At 43.2% G+C, this 26,776-nt stretch overlaps 1 protein-coding gene across 3 annotated transcripts; it reads right to left on the reverse strand.

Annotated features, from left to right (window-relative positions):
* Window positions 1–312: 312 nt before the first annotated feature.
* On the reverse strand, window positions 313–25,862 carry PCBD2 (pterin-4 alpha-carbinolamine dehydratase 2). 3 transcript variants are annotated; one of them, XM_040078609.1, is made up of 4 exons: window positions 25,844–25,862; window positions 22,579–22,710; window positions 3,731–3,811; window positions 313–2,293 (listed from the first exon to the last, which is right to left on the reverse strand). In XM_040078609.1, the coding sequence occupies exons 3-4, from the start codon at window positions 3,797–3,799 to the stop codon at window positions 2,198–2,200; spliced, it is 165 nt and encodes a 54-aa protein (XP_039934543.1). In that variant the 5' UTR covers window positions 3,800–3,811; window positions 22,579–22,710; window positions 25,844–25,862; the 3' UTR covers window positions 313–2,197. The 3 variants fall into 3 exon arrangements, with proteins under 3 accessions (XP_039934543.1, XP_039934541.1, XP_039934542.1); XM_040078607.1 differs by lacking the exon at window positions 25,844–25,862 and adding an exon at window positions 25,435–25,518; XM_040078608.2 differs by lacking the exon at window positions 25,844–25,862 and adding an exon at window positions 23,002–23,071.
* Between the last annotated feature and the right edge of the window lie 914 nt (window positions 25,863–26,776).

Consider the following 26,776-nt stretch of genomic DNA (forward strand, 5'->3'; position numbering starts at 1 on the left):
GGCTAAATAAGCACTGACCATAAAACTTGAAGCATTTCAAAGCCATCATTCTTATTCCTGAGTATTTCTGCCTCTTTGCTGGTCAGGATTCTCAACACCCCCAGCACAGCTTTGTGCCATAGCCAGCCAGTGCAGCTCTCTAAGCTGAATTAGTTGACGGGGATTTTTTTCCTCAGAGTATGTAAATAAATATCAATATTCTAAACCAAAGACCTCCCAGTAACTAAATATTATTTATCTTAAATTTATCTTCAAACTAAACAGCTTTGTCACATATGTACAATAATAAAGAAACAAATTACAAAGGAGGAATTTGATTTTATTGGTTTTATTCAAAGCCCACGCATTATGTATCAGTTCTGAACAACAGATTTTCACAGCTCATTAGAGATGTTGTCAAAACTTTGGGTGAAGCTCATTTCACTTCCCCACCAGAAAGACGAGACATCACAGCCCGGTTGTTTTAGTTTTATTAGCTCTTCACAACAGTGACAATTTTCATACCATATCAGGGAAATCCTCCACTTCACTGGGGAAAGGCACTTGTGAGAAAAGAACAGCCGAGCACGTAGTCTGAATTTGGGTCTTTTTAGGTATTAACTTGATATCCCAAGCAGGGTTACTGACAATAAACCCCAATATCTCGCTTCCTGTGTGTGACCAATTAGCACGTGACGGCGTGTTTGCTAAGGACTTACAAAAAATACCCTTCTCATTTTATCCACGCAGCCACTTGGGTGGCAGCTCATGGCATTTTGCATCCCAAAATATCTGCGAGGCCACACACCTCGTGCATACCCCGATATAGATTCCGGCCCATCTCACTCCTCGGTAGCTGGTGGCTGTGCCATCCCAGCGGTGACATCCCAGCGATGCGCTCCGGCATTTGGGAGGTGTCAGTCTCCGGGGAACGCTGCTCGCAGGGCATGACAGAGCACGCTGGGGACACCCAGCACGGGGAGAGGCCCTCCTGCAAGCTCTGAGCAGGGTGAAATCTCCCTGCCGGCACTGGAAATCTGTCTCGGCGAGGATCATAGGATAAAAACAAAGACATTCGAACCACGGAAGGAATTATTTTAAATGCTGTCAGTGGGATCTATGGCTCCTGCAACAACGTTTGCAGTAAGTAATTCTAGCTATGAAAGAAAAAGTGGGTGAGCATAGCTTCAGTCAAGCCCAGCTTAGCAAGAATCCTGCTAATGCCGCTTTCTTCACCCCCGGCAGCCCTGGCCAGGGCTCAGGGCACTTGGCCAAGCCACTCCCTCCTGATCCAGTAGGTACTGGAGCATTACAACACCAACAGTGGCTCAGTCCTGCAGGGTGCTGAGCACTAACCTGGCCAAGCACTTAACACATCCTTCATTTAAAGGTGTGGGAGCTGGGAGCTCACCGAGACTTTTTTGTATTTGTTGTACCAGCGCTAAAGTTTTCAGCAACTCCAAGATCCAGTCCTGCACCTGGGAGTGTCCAAGCCAGCCTGGATGGGGCCTGGAGCACACTGATCTAGTGGAAAGTGACCCTGCCCACAGCAGGGGGTTGAAAGGAGATGAGCTTTAAGGCTCCTTCCAACCCAAACCAGTCTGTGGTTATGTGATTCTACACTGTCAGATGGGGAAAGGCTCTCAGGCAGCAACTCTGGATACAGCTGTTCCTGCCAGTTGAGCTGCAACTCCAAGGACACATCAGCAGCAGCTTGCACTGCTCTCCCCAGTGTCCTTGCACTTGTCACTGGCAGAGATGATAGTACCAAGCCAGAGAGGACTGACCTGGCCAGGCTGTTCTTACACTGTTTGAAATGCAGAGATGTACAAATTTATAGGAGGGAAGTGGCCAGGAACGGGGGAAGCTCATATGGCAGCTGCCACCCGTCCCTGTGGGCTTGGGAACACCAACACACATGGGTGGGCTCCTGGTTTTCATCCAGTTCAGTTTAGTTTCTAAAAAGGGATTGTTCAAAACTTATTTATTGCTGGTTTATCCACCACATCCTCCTGCAGAGCCAGCAATAGGAAAGGACAAGCACACACAACCAAAGGGGTCTCAAGACTAAGGTACTGAAGGTCAGAAAAGCTCAGCGACACCTTTTACAAAATATCTATCCTCTACGGGTTTTGGAAGACAGGATTACAAGGAAAGAGGGATCCCATTTAAACACAAAATATAGGTGGACACTGTATTAAAGCTATTTAAATCCTGGTTAAACTGAGGCAGCAGCTTTGTCAATAAACTGAGCCAGCTTCACGTCTCTCTTGGTCAGCCCAGCGCAGTCATGAGAAATCAGAGTTATCTGAACCTGTCACAAAGGAAAAGAGAGAGGTTACAAAGGCAGTTTGATCTCTGACATCTAGGCTGAACAGCAGTTCATTGGAAATGTCGTGTGAGCGGGTTTTACCCGGTGCTCCTGGCAAGCTGGACCCTCTGTGCTCATGTAAACCAGAAGAAGCTGTAGGTGAGGAGGTTTTACAGAGCCTGGAATCTCACCACATGAGCCCCTTTGCAGAGTAACACAGGCTTTGCATTCTTGGGCTTCATCCAAGAAGAGGTGTCTGATTAAATCATTCAGCCTTCACATTTAAATTCCATGGATCAGTTTCATGGAGAACCCAGGCTAGTGACCAAGCTGCCAAAAGCTGGGTAAGGGGCTCACATTTTGTTAAAAAACAGCATCCCAAAGGTAAAAAAATTCTTAAGCTTGCTGCAGATTAATGGGAAAAAAAAAAAATAAAAGGTCTTGGTGACACAGCTGCATCACAGGTCTGTTTAGACTGAGCCAGATGGCAAGTTGGGCATTGTTTTGTTTTGCCTTTGACTGAGATTTTGGGAAGACTAAAAAGGGAAAAAAAAGACAAATTCTGAATATTCTAGAAATCCAAGAAAATCAGGAAGAGTGGATGATCAGCTTTTTTTTCCAGTGATTAATTAATGTCCCTTGAACAGGGTCACATGAAGGGCTGATGAGTGAGAGTCTCTGCTGGGAACTCCAGCTGCAGGGAGAGGTGGGATGTCCTGCTCTGGGGGCGGCTGCTTGTCCACATGTCCTTTCTTTTGGTGTACTTCTAGTGGGATTGCCATATATTCACTAAATGCTACAACAAACAATGTGATACAATGCAATGAGAAGTATTAGAAAATAAAACTGAAGGGAGAGCAATAATTTTTCCCTTCACACAGCACCTTTCATTCGAGGGTTGCAGTAATCCTTGTAACCCTTGTAAATATGAGACCACCATCAGTTAGGTAATATTATAAACAAATTTTATAAGCTGCTATGTTGAGACATAGGAGCCTACAATTTTTAACAAATCAAGTCTAAATTGAGCCTGCCAGGCTCCCATTAAGGTACCAACAGTCTGCTACCCTACACCGCTGAGTTCCTGACTTGCTGCACAGAAAGGAGTGAGAGCAGGCGAGTAGTTTTAAAACAGTAATTTATTCAGGTTGGCTAAATAAGATTTTAAAGGCTTCTGTTTTATTTTTAGATCTCAGCCAGAGAGGTGAAGCCACAGGCCCCAACTATACAGCTGGCAGCAGGCGCGAAGAGCTTCATTCTTGATTCCTCAGCACTGCAAATCTCAGCATCTCTTTAAAATCTCAGCATCTCTTTACAGAAACACTACCCACTCCCTTACCTTGTAGACAAGCTACAAATAAAGGCAGAGAGAATGGGCTGGGGGTTTGGTCTCCTTAACTCCACTGCTGTGTAAATAACTAGAGTTGGTGAACACATTACCTTGCTGTAGACATTAAACCATTCTGGGTGGTGATTCATCTTCTCTGCTTGTAGAGCAACACGTGTCATAAATCCAAAAGCCTAGGGAAAGAGAGAGCAAAGAGGAAAATACTCTACCTGCCAGGATTGGCACTGGATTGGCAAGATTCACTCCAGAATCTCCTCAAGATGCCCCAGATGGCTGGGTCTGTGCGTGCTGAAGAGGCATTTGAACTTCTCACGCCACTGGTGCATTTCCCAATATGGTGAAATGATCCCCTGCAGACCCCAGCAAATCACCCTACTCAATGGGATTTAGCCCAGGACTCAAAGCTATTGCATGACAGCAATAATTTTACCTCTAGCATTAGCAGGGATTTTAAATATCCATCCCAAGTCCCCCATCCCCTACTACATCTTAGAAACGTGCCATTTCTAATTAAGCCCCGTGCCACAGTATGACCAGCACTGCTTCCAGAAACACATCCCTCCATTTAACCATTTTGCTGTTTATTTCACTGGAGAGAAAAAGGCAGCAGGTGAGCCTGCCTCTCTGCTTTATGAGATATATTTTCCCTTTAAATCAGTTAAAATAGGTTTTCCAATCCTCTGTCCCTACAAGTTCCCCCAGGACACAGGTTTTAACATAGGCTCAAAAGGAAAATAATAGCAGGCCCTTGCCAAAATAACTAAGGAGCAAATCACTGCATAATAAAGAAAATTAGAATGTCCATGCAAATCAAGACTGTGATTATGCGGCGGGGCCTGGGCCTGGGAGCGTGAGCAGGACGCAGGCAGCAGGCTTTGTTCATACCAAGCTCCATCCATCGGGTTCAGGACCTGAATTAACATGCAAACCTGGAGGAACATCCTCGTTACAGTCTGGTTCAGATTATAATACTCGCTACACAAAACCATACCTGATTTAGGTAGGTTTGTAGTGCTAATTTATGGAAGAGAATGTATATAGCCCACATTCCACCAAGCGATGGCCATTTCAAACAAACATGTGGTCAATGAATAACATATAATGGTTGATAATAGTTTCAAGTCTTTTTCCCTCTCACAAATTGCAAAAACCTTTAAGGAAAAAAAAAAAAAGAATTGGTGCTTGGCTGAAGAATGACTTTGTTGGTTGCTTTGCCAGTCAAATGAATGCAAACGTTATAATCAGAGAAAATCATTCCAATGAGGTTTGTCATTTGGAAATCACCAAACTGTCAGCAATTAAAAAGCTTTTTTTCTTTGACCCAAGAGCTTTCCAAAATTCAGAAGAATCTAACTTCCCTTGAAGCTCTCGCTTGGTTTAGTTTTACTTTGAGTGAACAATTACTTTTAAAAATTTGCCCATGTTTCAGCAGCAGGCTTTGAAGTAGAAAGCTTCAAGTTGTGCATCAGATGTTAGCAATGATTTGGAAAAAATTCTCCATTAATAGTGTTGATTTAAATGTTTCTGGAGTGTCCGTGATCTTAATAAGAATGCTATTCCCAACAAAGCAATTTATAAACAGATATATCCTCAAAAGTTTAAAACAGTGATGTGTCTGCAACCAAACTGCCTGTACAGAAACAAATAGCAAGGGAAAAAATAAAAATAAATTTATAAAACCCCCTAGCAGGTTTGTGTGTGCTCCATTGGTGTCTGTTCATCCCAGGAACTCACCCCCCCATGTACAGACCCGGGTCACACTGCAGTCACTGATGGTGAGACAACAATCATTGCTCCAACGAAAGCACACAGAGAGAATTACACCAGCAAATTACTCTAAAAAATTAATTTGCTCCATATACCTTCCTCCACACTTCAGACAAATCCTCCTCATCAGGAGACCACCAAATCCCCCAGTCAGTGTACCAACACGACATCCCAGTGACCCTTCCCCATGGAGAGTAGAGTCTCCAGCTGGATAAAATGATATCGGCCACAAAACCGTTCATCCTACCGAAGAATGCTCAACTTGAGGCTGTCCAACTCATGAAAAGGGATAAATTCCAGCACAGAGGACTCTTCCCAGGACACGTCCTGCCGCTTGTTGCTCCAACTGTCCCAACCAGGGCAATCCAGTGTCACAGAGAAGGACAAAGCCTGCCTGCCTTCGTACATGCCTTGCTCTGCTTGGAGACGTTCTCCCCCATTGCACATTACCCACAGCAACTTACCCCTTGCATTTTAGTTTACTTTAATTACACACAAAATGTATCCCTCACTAAAAAAATGAGCTATGGTTCTACTGAGCAATTTCACCAACACAATCTCCATTAAGGTCTTAAATACTTCCTTTGCTAATTAAATGAATTGGAACGCTATTGTTTATTAATCACCTTTATATTTGTAGAGCCTTAACCTTTCTTTGGGAAAATACAACTGGCTCTGGAAGGAAAAGATCTTTAGGTTTGATTAGATATGAAAACACTATTACACAAAATCAGTTTGGACATTTCTTCACGTCTTGAAACTTGATCGGTAATTTGGTCTAATTGGTGATCAAGGAAACTATCTTGTGATCAATTAAAGTAATTACCGCATTCCGGCAACACAACCAACCTTAATTTGAGCAGGAGTCTGCACTTCTTCAACTTTAATTAAAAATAATGAAAATTATTATGCAGTCTGCAGTGCAAGATCATTGTCAAGACTGCACTGATGGGCAGAGTTTATCAGACCATCACACATTTCTTGATGAAAATGGGAGAACCACTTCACTCATGACAGTGAGACCCAACACAGTCTTGAATTTCACTCTGTTAATAAAAGGGATCTGCAGTCACTTGGCCCCAGACAAGAACTTTTTCTGATTTTTCCCTCAAAAATAAAGACAGGAGAAAGAAAGGTTTTGTGCATTTTCTAGAAGCCACAAAGAAGTATTAAAAGAGACTTCTATGTAGTAAATATTATGAATTATTCTGTTTTTTTCAGTAATAGGCATATTACACACATTTTTAACCTAACCCTTTTAGGACATTTGGGCTAAAATAGTATCCAGACATTCAGGGAACTCCACATAAGTAGATCACACCACCCAAGGGGTGGCAGAGAGCAGAGTCCCTGCAACAAAACATGAAGAGCAATATAAGTAAGGAGTGAAGCAATGCTGCATGGGCAAGATGCCTTGGGTGCGCTGGTACGTCTCTTCCCTTCATGTCTTTTAAGATCATGAAGAAGGAACTAAAAATTAACAGTGTTTCAGTCATAACATCACATCTAAAATGTTTCTTAAATACTAGCAACCCTGATATGTCTCCATGAATTAAAAATTAGGGTTACTCTTGGAAAAACAAGCTAACCTAAAAAAGTGAAAAAAACCCAATGTAAACTTTAAAATAATATCTCTTAATGCTTTGTGACTGGTCAAGCTGCTGAAACTGATATAATCCACTATCACAAAGTAAGACTTAATGTTACTTTTGTTGCCTGAGAATGGGAAAACCAGGGCCAGACACTTTGCTGTCAGAACTGGGAGGAAAGATGAAATTCCATCCACCCCTCTGCTCCACACAGCGCTGCACAGATCTGGAAGAACCGCAGGATCCCGGAGCTAATCTGCTATTTTTCTTCCTTTCACACTTCTTAAGCAAGGAATCCATTCATCTTAATACTTTTTAAACACGCTGCTTTTGTACAATGCTTGCCAACATTATCTTGATGAGTTATACATCAAAGGCTCACAGGTCGTTGTGCTGCGCTCATACATCACCCACCACAAGTCCCCCGTGATGGATCACCCCTGTGCATCTCCAGAAGAAAGCAGCTGTCAGTACTTGACTCAAAGTGGAGATATTTAAGCAAAACAGCTGAAAAGCTCAACAATATAACTATGCACACTTTTTATTTGTTTGTTTGTTTAAAAATGAAGTGTGCACTTGGGCTTCTTAAATCTTCTGGATGCCCAGCCAAGGAAAGCATGTGCTAATCACAAGTACATTAAGGTTTCTGCTCCCATCTGTCATTATAACGCTGGAGGTAGCATTAACCCTGACCTTCTGCGGTGCGAGGGCTACCTGTCTTCCCTTCCCCTGCCACCCAGGCTGCATCTGTACAATTCACCAGTGGGAAATTAATAAATTACTCAGGTTACAGTGACACTGTCACACAGGAGATGACTACACCTCACACATTTGCTCTCTCCACTCACCTAAGTAAAAAGTACCCAGGGTACAGCATGTATTCTCCTTAGCAGTTTGACACTTGTAACAATAAAATCAACCATTAAGGTTCACTCCCAAACTCCAGAAGCTTTCACATATCCAGCTGACACCACTACCTAACAGTGAGCTACAGGCCAGCAGATAAAAGGAAAAAGCTCTTTAAAGTCAAGATACTGTAACTCAGGATTAGCTGCTAGTCATGAGGGCTCTCACGACATTTTCTCTTGCACTGTCAGGAAAATATTGGATTAGTTTTATTTTGATTCTATTTACTCCATTACTAAATACTTTTATTGTATAAATATTCATAAATCGTGTCATAAAGCTACACTCTTTATTTGAAAATGACAACATAGTTAAAATACAAAAAAAGAAGAATCTAACTAGTATTTATTTAGGAAGGTGATGGCAGCACAGAAGGACACATATTCATTCCCAAAACCACATGCCCATATTGGGATTCTTCCCTGCTGGCATCATCAATCTGCCTGAACCATCCTCCGTGACGCTGGATCCACATGGCATTAGATATTTTCCTCCTTTTTTTCATCTGTGTCTGGATTCATACACAACATAAATTAGGTGAACATCTTATCATTGCTGCCCCCCTTTTTAACATCAATCCATGGATAGAGGGACAGTAATTAAGAATGCAGATAATCATGCACCAAAACACAGCAAAACTCAGGTTACTCATGTCCCACATCTCTCTGCTGAGGCTTCAAGGCACGGACATGGCAAATCAGGCCCTGTGCCTGCAATTCCCTGCTCTCTCCATTCCACCTCATACTGGCATGGGTAGCCAACAGGGTCTGAAAGTGAACCATACCTGATGAACCACTGGTAGAAACTTGGTTTTCTCCTCTTTAATAGCTTGAGCAGCAAAATATTGTGAACGGAGGCAACCCTCTCATTCCACAGCATCACTTGAGACTGGGGAAAGCAGTGCTCTTAACTCTGGAGGATATTGAGGGGAAAGGATGGAAGAATAATACAAAAGACACTCTGGACTGAGATGCCATTTCTGTCTTCACAGCAAAATCTGAAACTGTAAAAACCCCTAAAGCTCCAATTTCCAACTGAATTGTCAATGCTTTTCTGCATTTACAAGGTTCTTTGAAAACCCAGAGGTGACCACTCGCATCCCCCGTGCTTATCTGCATACATCATTTACACAAAAGTGCAATGCTGCTTTACACTCTAAAAAAAGTTACCTATTTATATTCCTATTGCATCTGTAAACATTGCTGCATTAGATGTGCAGCGGAGAACGTGCAAACCTTTACACCATGTTCTCCAAAGAACGCCGTTTCTGTCTCCCAACACTTGTTTACAATTATGTCAGTGAAGAAACCAGCTTGCCAGCTCTATATCAAACATTTTTGACAGCAAAAGCACAAACACTGATCTATTCTAAGTAGTTTGCCACTCTGTGTAATCTTGGAAAAGGCATTCTTGCCTTTGATTCTAAAAATGTTTATATTTCGTACATTATGCAAATAGTTTTTATATATTAAGAAATAATGCAAGCAAAGCTCAAGTTAAATTAAATTCTTCAGCAATAACCTTGCCAAAGCACTGATTTTCCTATTAAAAAAATTATTCCAATTTGTTGATCTTACATTGGATGAAACATACTGTAACAATCTTCATAATTTATGTCCTGTTGGGACACTATGATTTAAAGTAACATAATACAGACCAGCATCACTGCTAATCTAAACCACCTGACCAGATAAACAACAGTTTCCCCTTCTCTCTTCACTGAGAGTATTTCTGTTTATTGTCATATGATTTACCAATCTGAAGAACGTGGAGAATAAATGGAGGCAGAGGGGAGTGGACTGGGAGGCACAGCCTTGCCTCGATGGGGACGTTTCTCACACAGGTCCCGGTGCAGCGTCAAGAGCCGCAGGAGATGACAGAAGGAACTTTCAGGAATGCTGTCCCAGGAAAACCCACGCCACTTGTGGCAAAAGGAAGTTTGCACTCACACAGTACCCTCCAGACACAGCGCAGCACTGGACACAACACCCTTCTGACAGTGCTTGAGATGCAGCTCTCCAAAGGGGTTGGAGTTCAAGGCTTCATCTTCCCAGCTCAGCACTGGCCTAAGCTGTGACATCACGGAACCAGAAGGACAGAATGGTGGGCTGGAAGACACTTTAAACACCATCCAGTTCTAACCCCCTGCCACAGGTTGGAACATCTTCCCCTATTCCAGGTTGCTCCCAGCCCCATCATGTTACCCTGGTTTTTCTGAGTTTCTTTATTAGCCTTTTGATTTTCATAGATGGAGTCAGATCTTTTAGTTACTGTAGAATATTAGAGCAGTTTTCTACCTTTCCCACACAAATAATATAAACAAATCCTTTGTTTTTCATTCTCTGTCCTTTGTTTGCATATTTCTAACCTGAAAACAATTGTAACTGACAATTCGTCTGGCCACTGAGGCTGAGGGCTGGAAACCCCAAAAAGCCAATCTTCTGCTAGACCCACAAATGTATAAAAAGTAAAAAATAAACAAAGGGGTTTCTTCTCTCCGCTCTTTCAGCTGGAAGCTGGATCAGAAGAACCTCTGCGAAAATCTGTCCGCGTGTGATTGCTTTGTGTGTCTCAGTGACACCATCAAACCTGGTCTTGAACACTCCAGGGATGGAGCATTCACAGCTTTTCTGGACACCCTGTGCCAGGGCCTCACCACCCCCACAGAGGAAAACTTCTTTCTATATCCAATCTAAATCTACCCTCTTTCACCTTAAAACCATTAACAGTCATAAAGCAGATGCAAGTGTCATTTGCCCCATCTGAGATTCAAGCAGTTTGAAAAGCAAATTCAATTATTTTGCTACGGTCAATGGACATGGATCAGTGCAAGGAAAGGGACTTTGAGGAAGGTAGAGAGCACTCAGCTGCTGCACTCAAATCCTGCTCCTTGCTTTGCTCTCCTCCTCCTCTCAAGCTCATTAAGTACGTAAAAAACCCCTTGTGTGCAACCTGCACAACAAACCTCAACCTGGTCTTTTCTAAGCCTGTTTATGTCAGGATTTTAACAACTGCTGAATTTAGGTCTTCTTTCTCTTATTGATAATAATAAATCACAAAACGTTACACTTATTACCTTCTTCTTCATCACATCTTTACTTTTCCAGCAGCCTCCATGCTGAGGATAAGGAAAGTGATTACACTTGCCATGGCTGGCTTTCATGAACAGAACACCAATAATATTCTTGGTCATTCAAGAAACAGACTTCACACTAAAACTAATCACTTCTTCCACCTGATGGAGTAGAAGTGAGGGAATATGGAGATATCTTAAAGCAGCATAAAAAACTTTCTGGAAGTGATAAAAGTTTCAATGCCAATACAAACATATTACAAAATACATTAATTTGTTTATAGGTAGATAAATGTAATGATAGTTGCCCATAACAACTTCTGCAAAATAAGTAGATACCCTAAGACCCAACCACACCTGGAACTAGGTCAAGTGGTATTTGTGATGCATCATTTCATATCAAAATATAGAAAATAAATGCTTTTATTCTTCCTTTTATTTCTCCAGGTCCCTCAGCATTTATAAATATAGACTTATAAATATAGACTTATAAATATAATTTTATTTATTAAAAATTGTAGATCTCTAAATTTCATTTTCCAGAAAAAAGAGGGAAATAATCCCAAGTTTCAAGACTGAACTAGAACATGGAAGAAATTCTTCAGCCACATCATAATCTCAATGCAGCTCTCCACCTCCCAAGCCATTTTTGTGTGTTTTGTGTTAAAAAATGGCATATAAAGGTTGCCCTTAGGACGTTTGCACCAAATAAAATAGCTATTTCAAGAAACATGACTTTTTAAAATGAGCTTTTTGCACCCTACCTAAAAACATGAAATAACACAGTGAAGTCCCCATTAACTGAGCACCTGCTAAAGTAATCAGGTACTTAAAATAATAAACTCTCTTGGCTGCACAACTGAAAGAACAATGATAATTTGACTTGTTAAAACTAATGTTTGGTCCAGTAAACTAAAGCCCTGGCTGTACTGTAATAAAGCCATCACACAAACCACTATAAAAGTAAAGTAGTAACAAGGTGCAGGGAGTCCCCAGTTCCAGCCTTCTGAATTCAGGCACCTGAGCCCTCTGCTAAGGCAAAGGGCAATGAATCATCCTCGACAGCACAGTGCCAGCCCATGACATGAAGGTATCGTAAACCAGAGCAAATCAGAATTAATTTAAGTGAATGTTCCACTTCTAAAAGTTTCTCAAAGCCTCTGACTTTTACAGAGTGCAGGTATGGTGTAGAAGAACAGAGTTCATTGTCCCATCGTGCACATTTTGGATGAAACAGATTTGACTGGAGCAGAACAAAATATTCTGCAATTTTCCCCAGTGTTTTTTTTTTTTTTTACTCATATGCGAAGGAATGATTTCATTCCGTAGACATGAAAGTGAAGTTCACATGCCATCTATGCTGTTGATAACACAGGGATGCTCAGACAAAATTCTCCTCAGTCTTTTGGCCAAGAGTACATACACTATCAGTTTAATATCCAACATCTTCTCTGCTGAGCATCCAAGGGCAATCATATCCTGCCTCTGATAATCCTCTAAATCTCTGCCATTTATGATCCTAAGAACACATCAAAGAGCGGTAAGAAAGGTTTTGCTTTATGATGAATTAAGAGAAGATGCTGGTCTCATGACCATTTCATCTTCCACTATCCTGTCAGGTTTTTTGGTTTAGTTTGTTTTTTTTTAAAGACAAGTTCAGCAATTCAAACACGCAACAGGAAAACATGATGGAGATGTGAATATTTGGACAGGTCTTCCCACCATTCTCTTGGCCAAGCCAGAAGCTAAAAAGATCCAGAGATTTGCAATAAAGCAAACTAAGGACCATTTACTGCAGATCCAGTCAGGGAAACATTTCACTGCTGAAGGTGTCCTACTGTACCGTCAGAATGAGTTTTAATGTTTGGACACCTTTTATAGCAGAACAGTTTAGAAGATACAGGGGGGCAGTGAACTCAGGAGACTTGGGCTGCCACTGGGAGGCTGCTAATTTATATTGCACCATAAAATTCAAATGTTATTTTGCAAACAAGACATTTCAAGTCTAGAAACAACAGATAATTTGGGAAAAAAGAGTAGGACAGACCAAGAATTTTCCCAGACAAGATGGGGCATCTTCAAGCTCTGCACACTCACGTCCCTTGCCTGGTTTACAATGCTCACTGCTCCCTCTGGGATCTATAGGTCACCTTGACCTGAGCTTCATCTCCTGTCTCTGCTCTTTGGAAGAATGGCTGGAGAGAAAAGGATAAAAGCAGCTATGCTAAGCTCTATTACTAGGACAAGGCTCACCTAAGTGCCAACAATTCAGGTACTCAACCTGCACTTAACATTATCCACTGTCTTCTGACCCCTTCTTATGGTCCAAGCACATGCCTGGAAGTGACGGAGTATGTTCAGTGAGCAATATTTTGAGAAGTTCTATGGGGGTTTTGTTGTTTTTTTTTTTTTTTTTTTTACCAGAACACAAAGGTTTTTCTGGACAACCCACACTGCTTGTACATTGGTCCATCTGGAAATGGAGACACAAGCTCAGGAGGGGAGGCAAATAGTAATTCTGAGTCCTCCAGTGAACACCAAATTTCTTCTAGAAATTCACATGAGCACACCACAAAGGCAAACCCTCTGTACAACTCGAGTTTTTTGTTAGATTCGGCATTACAAGATGCGTGCATAAACCCAATATTCTGGGCTTGTACAGTTAACAGTATTTTTGCTCACTACAAGCAGCCACCCATTGTAAGACAGAGTAAATGTTCCCGCAACCAGAGGCACCTTGGACATACACAGACATATATTTAATTGCCTGTTGTTATTCTCGCACCAGTCTGAGGAAAATCACGGTAGATCATGTAATCAGGACTTTATCCTCTGATCCTAGGAATAAACAACATTTTCCTTCAAAGCATCCTTAGCAATAAATAAACCCACCAGTGCAGTGCTGACTCAGCACAGGGCTTCCCACTCATCACTGTGTTCCCACCAAACCCCTCCAGGACATCACAACCAGCTTCGTGTCTGTCCAAAACGACTTTTCATTTCAGCCAAACAAAACTAAGGGAATAAAGGGCAAGGGGAAGAGCAAGAAAGGAAGCTCTCCTCCAAAAAAGCCAGGCAAAGTGGGTTTGCAGCTTTATAAAAGAGGGCTAAAAACCTCCACTCGCCTCGCCCTGATAAACGACGGCCCTGCCAGTGGCTTTTCAGAGCAGATGTAACGTTTTAGCCAAACGTGATTGTTTGTGAAAGAAATAATTCTGATCAAAACCCGAAATTGCAGCCAGCAGAAGAGCTGCACTTCGTCACGCTAATCCGCCCTGACGGGGAGCGGCGAGCGGAGATTCCTACTGCGAGAGGAGCAGATGCGAAAGGTCAGCGCTGGCCCGCGACTTCAAACCCCTTAACGTGTAAAACAGTGTGCATTAAAGCCTGAACCGGCTCACGGCGGGATTAACGGATGTCCGCTAAGTGGGTTTGATGTGCTTTTGGTGAGTAATGGTTAATTTTGAAATGGGGGCGTTGGAGTTTTATTATAGTTTATTCTGCCAGCCGGAGTCCATTTTTAATTACAGCTGCAGAGAATAATATCCCAAAGCGTGTTGCTCCTTTGTGGGAGTATGAGAAAGTGTGAGCTGCTGGTGCTAAAGGCAATTTACAGTTTGAAACCGTGGGCAGGCATTGCTCCAAAAGCAAGAGGATGCAAAAGGTTAAACAACCAGGATTGCATTTAATCAGCATCATTCCAGTGCCCCCCAAAAAATAAATTTTATTGCATAAAGGAGTTTCAAGAAACCAGTTTTCCTTAACTGAAAAGACAAAAACATTCATCTGAGTGATCATCTTCTTCAAAAGAGGCAGTCATACTTGCATTTTCCCAAATGAAGCTGTTCAACTGAATTCAAGCCCACTGAGTTTTCCATTCATTTTCCAAAGGTGTTTTATCATGGAAAGTGCCCAAATTGCAGCTAAAATTAGATTGATTTGCTCCCATTTATCTCTTCGAGCACTGTCCATATGGCTGATAGAACATTATTTGTTCTGTTTAACTGAAACAATCAATCTGTGCAGCCGAAAAAAAAAAAAAAGAGAAACTTTTCTTTTGCTACAAATCTACAAGACAGCTTGCTTGTGAGATCCAATAGGCATTCTGACAATTTATTTTGCATTTTCAGATCAATGCATGCAACAAGAATAAGACAAATGCTGCAATAATTTTTACTTGAGTGATAATAAATTCATCTGTTAAGAAAAGCATTTGTATTGGAGTCAACTGGAGAGCAGCCCAAAGGTCAACTGGGCAGATTTTAAGCAGTGGAGTGCATAAAAGGAGATACAACAGGTCTACTGAGGGGGAAACTCAGCAATTAGAAACACCACACCCCAGTAATTATAAACAATATAATAATGGTTTATTCTAGGGAGAAATATGACCTAGCTCATCAAGAAAATGAGTATGTCAAATTACAGTTAAGTCACAAAAAAAAAGTAAAACTGATGCAAATTTCACTACAACCAGGACGGGACATTTTGCCTGATGAAGGAGATGAAGAACATATGACAACTCCTGAGTCTTCAACTGAAAGATCATTATTTTTATTTGAATATGATTCATATCGTGACATTTTAAATAACCCTGGTGGCCTGACACCACTGGCAGTGCCACGATGGTGACATGGGTACTGTAACAGCATTGTCACAGGCAGGTCAGACACGAGGGTGGTGGCACCTGCACACACAAACCCTAGCAAAGAGGAGACAGGATACTCAAGAGCACAAAGAGGAGCCATCACCTGAAGGAGCTACAGGAGAGATGGAGTGACTTCTAACCGGGGCATGGGGTGACAGAACAAGGGGGAATGGCTTCAAACTGACAGAGGGCAGGGTTCGACTGGATGTTGGAATGATATTTCCTCCCTGTGAGGGTGGGGAGGCCCTGGCACAGGCTGCCCAGAGAACTTGTGGCTGCCCCATCCCTGGAGTTGGGCTTGGAGAAACCTGGGATAGTGGAAGGGTGTCCCTGCCCATGGCAGGGGTTAAGAATGCGATGAGCTTTGAGATCCCTTCCAACCCAAACCATTCGAGGATTCTCTGGGTTCGTACACAGCAGGCCATGATGGCTGTGAGAAGAAAATAAATACCTTATTTCCCAACTCCCAGGATTTTATTTTTTCTTAGACACAATCAGATCACATATTTCCACCACTACAGACCTCCAAGCTTTGTATAACTTCTCACCACTGACTGCCAGTTAACTGGAAGCATCGCTGGACAGAGGACACGCTGACCAGAGCTCCAATGTCATCTACTCCTTCTCCAAGCCCAAGGAAGGAGAATCGTAAGCTTCCAAACAAGCCATCTCCCTGGAACCTCTCATTTCACTCCCCCAGACCCTGCAGCACCTTCGTCCCACAGGCAGCAGTGCGGGCAGGTGGATCACGTCCAGGTCCACAGCTGTACCCTGACCTGCCGACTCAGAGGCGAGACTCTTATTTACTCAGTCAATCCCAAGAATAAACTCAAGGAAGGTGTGACCATCCAGGAATCATATATTTTTACTGTGCTTTGCTCTGAGACACTTGATGCAGTTCATTGACTGTGTTTCAGCCTGCAGGTTAACCTCTGCCAGTCCCAGAAACTTCACTATCAGTTTCTAATAAAAGAAAATGTCAACAGGCAAATACACCCGAAATTCATTATTTTCAATACAAAGATATTCCGAACTCTGTAAACCCACTCATAAATAATTCTGATTTATTATAAATCGGTTATTGTATTCATAAACGCTGGGAAGTTAGTGAACAACATAACTACCAACAGAAATACTTTCATAACTTTGCAGGTGCACAAATCACAGCATATGGGAGAGGACTCAAAGGATAATGGAAAATGAAGCAGTTTCAGAAAGCCTATATGAAAACCAGCACCTACCTAGCTGGATAAAAAAATAATTTATTTTTAGTCGACAGGCAATCAAATGCAAAACTCTAGCAGAAGGAGCTGGCAGAGCAATACTACATTAAAAATAGGAACTCCGCCCAAAATGTATGAAAATGGGTCCAACTTTCGTTTAGCAGAAGTGACAGTTGGGCTGAGGCTGCTCAGGCTTTGAGGTTAAACACAAGTGACACAGGCTGCACCTGAATCCAATCACGCCCCGGGCTCCGAGAAGATTCACACGCGAGGACTAAATTTGTCACAAATGGGTTGGTTTCCGATCCTCCTGTAGCCAACTTGCTTTATTCTGACCCCCATTTAACAAATCAACTTAATGGGCACTGGGAGTGCAATAAAACTTAACAACGGAGTGACTTTAACTTTTAAAATATAGTTATGAAGCAAAATGTTGGAGAGCTCCTTCAATACTGGAAATCAAATTAAAACTAGACATTTTTTAACAGTCTTGACAGATATAATCCTAGTTACCATGTAAATTTATGGTAAGCTGCTGTGATATTAGCCACAGGTGCTACTTTTAATATATGGCCTGCATCTGGCTGGGAATAAAATATCTCAAGAGGACTGAAAATGACCTCACTATCAGACAATGGAGAAGAAAAAAACCTACAAGACCGCTGTGGCATATAAAAAGCTGGAGATGTGATCCACAACTGAATATTTACCATAAAAATCATTTTAACTCTGCAGATTGTAAGTTAAAAGATATAACGTTTTCAATACATAAAAGGCATGGACGTGTTTCAGACAAACAGCCAAAAGATTAAATACATAAAGCGGCAACAAAATACGCTGCCTGTATATATAAAACCAAACTTTCCAACCTTTGATGAATGTAAAAAACAAAGCAACGTGCCAGGAGTAGAAAAAGGACGGATGGACCCAGATTATATTTAAGGCACTGGCACCAAGGACTGCCATCGAAAGAAATCAAGAGTATGCATTGCATATCCTACCAAATTCATTTGATGTGTAACTGGGATCATACAACAAAGATCATCAATTTAAAGGTACAAATCTGAGCATGTCTTCCTACAGCCAAAGGAAAAAAAAATTGGCATCACCAGGAGGGAGGAAAACAGGCATGTACCATAACATGCTTTGTGTGATTTTCTTCTCCCAGATTCCAGCCAAGGGAGATAGCAAATCTGGAAAGGAAATGCAAAGTGAGAATAATAACATATTTAATACTCCCTGACTTTCTGCACATCTTTAAATATATTTTCAAAACCCAAGACACAAATTGCACTGAGACACATGTGCCTCTACTCTTAGTGCACAGCATTTCTCTGCCACCCCCTCTACTCAGGCTCATCTTCCACCTCCACCCTCTTGCCCCAAAAGACAAAAAAATGTATGTGAAATAGCTTTAAAACTCTTAGAGCATTTGATTTCCTGTCATTTTAGAAAATGACGTTAGAGGTCTTATGGAGACTTCCTATATGATCTTTTTTTTTTTTTTTTAAAAAAAAAAACAAACTTAATTAAAAACTTACCCTATAAAAGAATGCAGCTGTAAATTCTGAACCTGACCATCAGCAAACTTGCCCACCTTTGTAATTTCCTAACTGCATTTGCTGCCTTGGTGTGATTACCTACGGAAACGCAATCACACAGGCAGTTGCCCCTTAAACCCTCTGGTCAAATCCAACCAAGTTTGACAAGAGACATGAAAGTCTCAGAGCTAAGATGTTCCTGCAAATTCAGGGAAAGTGAGCAGCTGGATATAGGACCCAAACTGAGCACTTGGCATCCTGCACTCACAGCTTTTCGCCGCCCAGGACAGGGCTTGAAATTAATCTTTAAACCAGGCCTGTCCCCTCTTCCAGATCACTGCTCCCAAGGTGAACTGACCCGAAATGCTGGGAGAAGTTACTAGCATGATCTGGAGGCATAAATTAACTTTTTATTTCAATTCCCAATTTTGTTTGAGCAGACTGGAAGCAGAGGGCCTGCTCCACTGGAAGAAAACCGTTTCAGTAGCACAAAGGTGTGAATGGATGAGAGCATCCCTTCATGATGCTACACCATGGCCTGAAAGCCTTACCAGCCACTCTTCTCTGCCCTGCAGCTTGGGAGAGAGGCCCCATAGAAGCTCCCTGATGTGGCTGTGAGGTTTGTAGAGGCTCAAAAGCACCCAGATCCATAGTGGGGATTGAGACTTGCCATGGAGTGCTCCAAGCCCACCTCCTTTCCAAAACCTCACTCACAGCCAGAGGTTTCTGCCAAGCACATGCTCCTCTGAAAAAGTGACTCAGCCCGGGGGTTTTAAGCGAGTGCACCCCATCGAGGGTCCTGGAGGGAAAAGACTCCAGTCTTAACTCATCACTGCCTACCTGCCACTCCACAGAGGCAACAGCTCAGGGCAATTGCAAAGCATAAGGAGGCACTGGTGCCATCAGCAGAGCTCTTCTGGACACAGCACTCTCTTCTACAGTTGAATTGCATTTTCCCCCCACCACTGGTGTATTTATTTTATACAAGATGCAGAACACCAACCCACCAGGAGCCTGCCTCATATGATGGGAACATACGGCCAATGCCATCCAGTCCCCCAGGACTCGTGCTTGGTGGGCATCCACAGCAACAAAACCAACCAAGGGCTTTCAGCAGAAACCCCAGGCTGGCTTCCAGCTTACTTCAGAAAATTGTACCAGCAAAGTCCATTTTCATGAAAATGTATCTTCAGACTAACAAACACCATCAGTGCTTTCAAATTTTGGGTTACAGATTAATTCCCTGAGCCAGAAGTGTCATTAGCTTGTCAGCCTTACAAAGGCAGCTCACTGCTGATCGCTTTTAACTGAGCTAATCTCAGCCTGAAAGCTTCAGGAATCTAAATAACTCTTCTTGTTTCACAGAAGTTTCATTTCATTCTCATGCTGAAAATAATATACATAAACCAAGCTCATGTCTACACATTTGCACAACTTTATAATAAAAGTTGTGTTTATATTCTTAACATCTGTTGACATACACAGACTTTGTAAACCTGGCATAGATTTTGAAGCCACAGAATTTTCCATGCATCATGAACATTATCTGCAAGAAGCAATAAAAATAAAAAAGCAATGAATACATTAATCATACCAATATCATCTGCAAAACATAAATTCGAAATACCTTTCATGTCAGCTCAACTACTTTTTTTTTTGTATTTTTGGCGGTGATTTTTTTTTCCACACCTGATTTTATGCCATCTGTAAAATGGCAGCAAGAAGATCACCGAGGAAATGACATTTCTCAGTCCCCTGACTTTTACAAAATACTTTAAATCATGTAAATAGAATATTTATTACATTAAATGAAAGCAGTTGTACCTACAAGTTCCATTTTTTCATTGCAGGACTAAATTCTTCCCAAGTATAAGGCAGTTACAGCCCCACTTTTGTCATTTGTTTCCTAGGTTGTAGTAAACACAGTATTTACTAACAGTCATTACAAATACAAGCATACGTGCATAATTTAATAAAATTAAGCATACATGCATTATTTAAATTTATTTTCAGCTTGAACTTATCGAAAGGCAAATACCTGCTCTCTAATACCAGCTAAGGAACAAATAATGCCCTTGGGATCTGCATGTTGAGCCTGCTCCTGGACTGCGAGAACAGGAATGATTTCTGCCCTCTGCAACTGCAAAGGGGATACAGCAGTAAATCCATAAAAATCAACAGGTGAAATTCTGCCCTTAGATACTCACATCTATGCTTGACCCAACCAGAGCTGCCCAGAGCACCACCTGCGCGGCTTTTTCTCCTAACTGGGGGCAGAAATTCCATTCTGAAGCCAACTCCCAGCCTCTGCTCTCATTTCTGCCTTACATCCATGAAAGCAGCTAAGAATGAAAGACACTGTTCTAGTATTTCCCAAACTATTTAAGTGGCAATTTTTTAAAGTACTCTTCCCATGACCGCAGGTACTAGAAATATAAACATATAGTTGATCATTTACCAATAAGCGACTTTAAATATACTCAATTTCTTATATTGGAATGTGCTCCATCCACCTTCAAATCAGGAAGACATATGGATATCTACCCATGCTGTAAGATAAATCTACACTGTAAAAAAAATACAGCTTTGCAAATTTTTGTCAAAGCAATGCATTTTTCCAGATATCTGCTGGCACAGGACACTGATTTGTCTAAATCCATCTGATCAAACTGAGTTACTCATCTACAGTGAGCAAAAGCACTTTTTAATTAACTTTGGGGGCAACTTCATTTCTAGTTGTGCTGAACCAACAAAGACTTTGACCATAACCAGGCAGAGATGCCATTTCATGAATATGCAAAGTCAGAAAATCTCAACTCTTCCAAGGGTCACTTCTATCCTGCCTCACTCCTGGTTGCTCCAGCCCCCAGCTGCCTGCACATCTCACCAAGGCTTCCTGTGAGCTCCCTCCCACGTGCTTCTCACCTTCACTGGCCTCTGAATGAACTGATCTGGTTCTATCTGCTCTGTATTAACATTCAGGTTAAAAATGTACTCAGGGTTCTGGACACGCTCCCTGGACCAGCATTGTCCTGCTAATGAGCTGGATTTTTCTGCAGTTTTCTCTTTTGCTTTCTCCCAGCTCACCTCACCCACCTTCTCTCTACTAGAACAGCTACTGAAACAGCAAAAAAAAAGGGCCAGCATGACAAATTGTTGTTTATCCAGCTCACTGTGGTTTCCTAAAACATCTTGTTCTGGGTTTAGGCACAGCCATAGAAATAAACAGCTCACAGCACAGCTCCTGGTCCCTGCACACACCAACAAACCCACAGCATCCCCAAACTGAAGCCTGCCATGTCTCTCTGTAGTGAGGGAAAGAACCAGCTCAGGGAGACCAATCATCCCAACAAACCCCTGGAAATCCTTTCCCTCCCAAGAAAGAGCTCACCCCTCCCTCAGAAATAAAACAGAGAGGAAATGCATGCTCTGGGAACGTGACTTTTTCTAAGCAATGTCATGATTCCTTAGAAGGGAATCTTCAGGGAATGTAGCTGAACAGGGATCTCAAGACAAATTTAATATTTCTAAAGCAAGTTTCTAATTGATGTCTGAGACAAGTTCTTGTGAGGGTGAGATGTGGCTCAGGATCCTGTCTCCAAGAATCCAGTGAGGTAAATAAAAACCAGCACTCTGTGCACTCTGTGTGCCAAAGACACTGCAAGATCAGCTATTACAACTCAATCAAGGATATACTAGAACTTTGTCTTCCTGTTTAGAAGATGAAACGTTCCTATTTTCCTCAACTTACTTGCCAGAAGTTTCTGTTTTTTCTTATATTTACCCATTTTTCTTACATATTTCCCTGATAAAAATGATCCCCACAGCCCAACAGTTATGTATTTCCAGGATTTATTTATGAGTGCTAGTAATGAAAAAAAAAAAAAAAAAAAAAATCAGGATCAAATACTGCTTTGTCTGACTCCACAATATCAACCTTGACCCTGACCTGAATATTATAATCAAAAAACTGTAATATTAGAACAAATCTACTTATCAGCTACAAAATGGAATTAATTTACTACACCTTATGAGATCAGAATCTGAGAGTAATTCATCAGGGTAAATCCAAGAGGATTTGGCCCCACCAGGATACTCCCAAACTTCTGAATATAAATATTTTCCCATCAGGTTCGTATGGAAATTAAAGCAATTACATTTCCTTTATATTAAAAGTGGCATATAACAATCATTACCTGATTAAAATTTTTGAAATTGAACTCCTTGTAGATGGCATCTCTTTCTCCCAGCTCAGACCAGCCTGAAGCTTTGAGATCCAGTAAAACTTGGTTCCTCTCCTCTGCTGTCAACCAGTGAGACTGTGAGGACTATTGTGGGAAAAAAATAAAGGCATGGCACAAGTGAGGCTGAGGTTCTCTTTTGTACAATAATAAGAAAACCACACAATGAAATTGTGGTCATGTATTGTGCAAAGGTGAGGATGTGGAAAATTCACTGTGCAGTTTCTTACAGTTTGAAATTTCACAGACCAGTTTAACCTAAACCAGCCAAACCCTGCCATTTCTGTTTGGGCAAGTAAGTTCAGCCATTTGCTTTTTGCACAAAACTAGTGAAAAGCAACAGACTCTTTCCCAGGAATAAGATGGACAACAGCATACCTGTACTCTTGCTCATCTGAATTATCCAGATGCTGCAACACCACATTTAATTTTCAAATGTTCCATTCTGTCTGGTAAGTAAAGGATGATTTACATTATTTGCTAAATGTACAATCATAAGGCTAAAAGATATCAGGAAATACCTATTTCAAAAGAGAGGAGAAAAACAGGAGATTGCACTCTACCTACTTTGTATTTTACTATTTTAAGAAAGTGGGAATGGGCTTTTAAGACAGCACACGCTGAGGAGTTTTACAAGGAACAAAGAGCTTTGTAAGTAAATTAAAAGAAAAAAAACGGCAATATGGACACAATTACAAAAAGTTTGAAGCTACTGGTAAAAGCACGAGATTCTGCAAGGCACCAGTGTTTAAGTATAGCTCACTTGAAGTGACAGGAGTCCTCCTGATGCCACTGGGAGCACAGACATGACAGATTAACACTCTGCTTAAATATCTGAGTCATGGACTGAACCACACACAAGGCCAGAGCCAGACACAGAGGAACATTCTGTGGGGTGTTTGGAAGAGGTTTAATACCTTTTCTAAAAGCAGGGACTAAGAGCATGAGCCCTTCCTCAGATGACACATTCTGAGCAACGGGTGTCAGACTAATGATAAATGCAATGCTTTAGTGGGAAGAACCTTTCTCCCCGGCAGAGCTACATTCAAATTGCTTTATTCTTTTGTGAGATCCTCCAGAAAGGCAGTTTTGCTCCAGAGGTTCACTCAGACGTGGGAGGCCAGTGAGGACCTGCGGCCAGCTCAGCAGCGCAGTTTTCACCTTTGCCAGCGGCGCTCCAGCGGGAGCCCCGGTGCCACCAGATGGGGCTGTGAGTCTGAGCAGAGCAGGAATTAACACAATTAATGCGACCTGAGCAAGGCCTTAAGATACACCAGGGCCAAGGAGCAACATTTTCACCAATGACATAGGGTAAAAAGCCCCAAATGGAGTAAATCAATCTAACAGCAATACTGCTGCTGTTTGTGTTTAGGGGGATACAGAGAGGTAACAAGAGATGGGTTTCACAGGGGGCAAACTGAACTAATTTAGGCTCTTTACACTTCAAACACAACCTTGGGCTTGCAAGAACACAAGTTTCAGATTTGTCATTGCTATAACTGCAGTCATAGGCATAAATTTCTTATATTCTTCTCTTTTTTTCCCAAGCACGTACAAAAATCACCAAAGCTACAGGCTGTCTTGAAATGTACTGTTTTATCTGGCACGAGATGAAATTAGCCTTCAAAGGCACAAAAAGTCATGAGGGTGAGTGTTTTTTCTGAGATAGCAAAGTCCAGGACTGCGACCACGATGCAACACAAAGTCCAGTCCTCCAGCTGGCACAGAGATGTCCTGTGCCAGCTCTGGGGTCACTGCGGTGCCCTCCTGATACCTCCCTGACACACGGCCATTGACGTGACAACGCTGTGACGTGAAATTCGATCAGAGTTTTTAACAGGAATATGGAGACCACGTCAGATGCAGGCCACGGTGAGCACTGAGCACGTTTTGCATTGTGGGGCCAGACCTGTGTCAGTGCCTTGACACGTCATGATGTTCAGAAATGTAGCAGAAAGCAGCAAGGAAAAAGACGAAGTGGGAGATTGCAGTTGCATTTCCACACTGACAGCCCTCAGCAGCTCGTCCCAGGCACGGCCAGAGCCCCAGAGAAGCAGGAAGGGGCGCGGGGTGCCGATGCTGAACGAGCACCCGAGGTGTTGGCACCTGAGCCACGCTCAGGGCACAGGGGCTGTTGGGTGCTGGGGTTGACCGAGTGATCGATAATGTTTGTTTGGAGGGAGCTCAGGCAAAACAGCCACTAAGTACAAAAAAAATTAGAACTGATTCTCATGCCTGAGGGGTGAGGGTTGAACCCTGCACGTGCTGTTCATTATTAGCTTTGTGTAAAATAAAATAATCAGCCGTGAGTTGGGATAGCAGGGGGACACAGGGAGAACACAGAACGATTTGGGTTGGAAGGGATCGTAAAGCCCATCTTGTTCCGTGCCCTGCTACGGGCACGTCCCACTATCCCAGGTCGCTCCATGCCCCATCCAGCCTGGACGAACGCTTCCAGGCATGGGGCAGCCACAGCTCCTCTGGGCAGCCTGTGCCAGGGCCTCAGCACTCCCACGGGGAAGAATTTCTTCCCGATATCCCATCTAACCTTCTATCAGCGTGAAGCCATCCCCCCCTTATCCTTTCCCTCCACGTCTTTCTCCAAAATCCTCTCCAGCTGTCCCCATGCCTCCTCAGGTAATGAACCGTGGCAGCCAGGTCTCCCCGGAGGCATCTCCAGGCTGAGCATTCCCAATTCCCCCAGTTCCCAGGGAACAGGGCCGGGGACTGATCCGAGCCCGCGGGCCCGCGGCCTGTCCGTGCGGGGCCCGTCCGCCCCCCGCCCGCGGCGCGGTCCCCGCTCCCCCTCACCATGGCCGCGGGGCTCCCGGCGCCGCCCGCCGCCCGCCGCGCTCCCAGCAGCGCCCGCCGCAGCCCGGCCCCGCCGCCCGGCATGGCCCCTCCGGCCGCGCCCGCCCCCGCCGCGCCCCGCGGGAGGAGCCGCGGCGGAAGCCGGAGCTCCGAGCGCGCCGGCAGCGCGGGGAGACGGGGCGAGGGAGGAAGCGGAGCTGCCTCCGCCGCAACAGCCGCCCGGGGCGGCGGGGGGTACGGGCAAAGCGGAGACCGGCCGGGAGCGAGGAGGCGCGGGCACCGCATCGCTCTGTGAAACTCCCTGGAAGGAGGTTGGAGTGCGGGAGACCGACCTCTGCTGTGCCTGCACTGAGAGGACAGAACCGGCCTAAAGCTGATTGCAGGATTCAGATCAGATATTAGGAAAAACCTTTTCGGTGCAGGATCAGTCGGTCGGGCAGTGCAGCGGCTGCCCAGGGAGGTGGTGGAGTCACCACCCCTGGAGGGGTTCAAGAGGAGCCAGGATGTGGCGCTGGGTGATGTGGTTTGAGGCTGCAGTGGCGGTGCTGGTGGAGGGTTGGACTGTGCGGTCTGATCTCCCAGCGTTGATGATTCCACGATTTGTGACACCTGCCTGGGAGAACGGCCGAGCAGAGCTGCCGGCCGGGGCCGCGGGGGGATTCTGTCGCGCAGTGAGCAGGCAGCTGTCATTTCCAGCCCGTGGGCCCGCACCCGTTCTGGTTCTAAACACATCCCTGTTTCTTTAACGGTGCGGACACGAGCACCGGGGACAATCCAGCCCTGCGCCTCTCAAACGAACCAGGCAGCTGAGGCAAGAATGCTCCATTTTACTGTTCACAATCTTTATTAATGACGTCCATCCTAGCTTTATCTTCAGTCACACCAAAGTTTTACCAGTGGGGTTTCCTTTTTGGACACAGACACACACGACCTCTGGTTTCCGAAGGAAAAAATAGAGGCAGCAGAGAAATATGTGAAGAGTTATGTTGCAGGGATATGAGCTGTCAAACAGTAAGTCTTAAGACTGTCTTTGTTTTATCTTAGTTTAATTTGCTCTCTGAAGCACCCCATCAGGGCGCAAGCCTCCACCATGATAAATGCTATGCAATCACATACTCCAAACCCCGCATACCAGTGCATACCTTATCCAAAGCCGTCCATACTAATCATAACTAAAAAAACGCATAAATTCTTTATGTAGCCTCAAGTGGAAAGTGTGGAACTAGGAAACATGGTATTAGAAATTTAAATAAACATCAAGACTGGTGTTGCTAATTTAGGCAGGTGAGCTGTAGTTCAGAAATTGCGTGGGTTTACTTCTGAAAGAAATCAACTTAAAAGG

Source organism: Hirundo rustica, chromosome 14 (genome assembly GCF_015227805.2).
Source record: "Hirundo rustica isolate bHirRus1 chromosome 14, bHirRus1.pri.v3, whole genome shotgun sequence".
Taxonomy (NCBI): Eukaryota; Metazoa; Chordata; class Aves; order Passeriformes; family Hirundinidae; genus Hirundo; species Hirundo rustica.

What these genes read in the sequence shown, in the direction of transcription:
- PCBD2 (XM_040078607.1), bottom strand. Translation starts at nt 25,518, where the DNA reads ATGCCGGGCGGCGGGGCCGGGCTGCGGCGGGCGCTGCTGGGAGCGCGG. An exon ending in CCGGGAGCCCCGCGGCCATG is followed by an intron (nt 22,711 to 25,434) that starts GTGAGGGGGAGC and finishes TTCCCACAATAG; the next exon opens with TCCTCACAGTCTCACTGGTT. An exon ending in ATTTCAAAAATTTTAATCAG is followed by an intron (nt 3,812 to 22,578) that starts GTAATGATTGTT and finishes CTCTTTCCCTAG; the next exon opens with GCTTTTGGATTTATGACACG.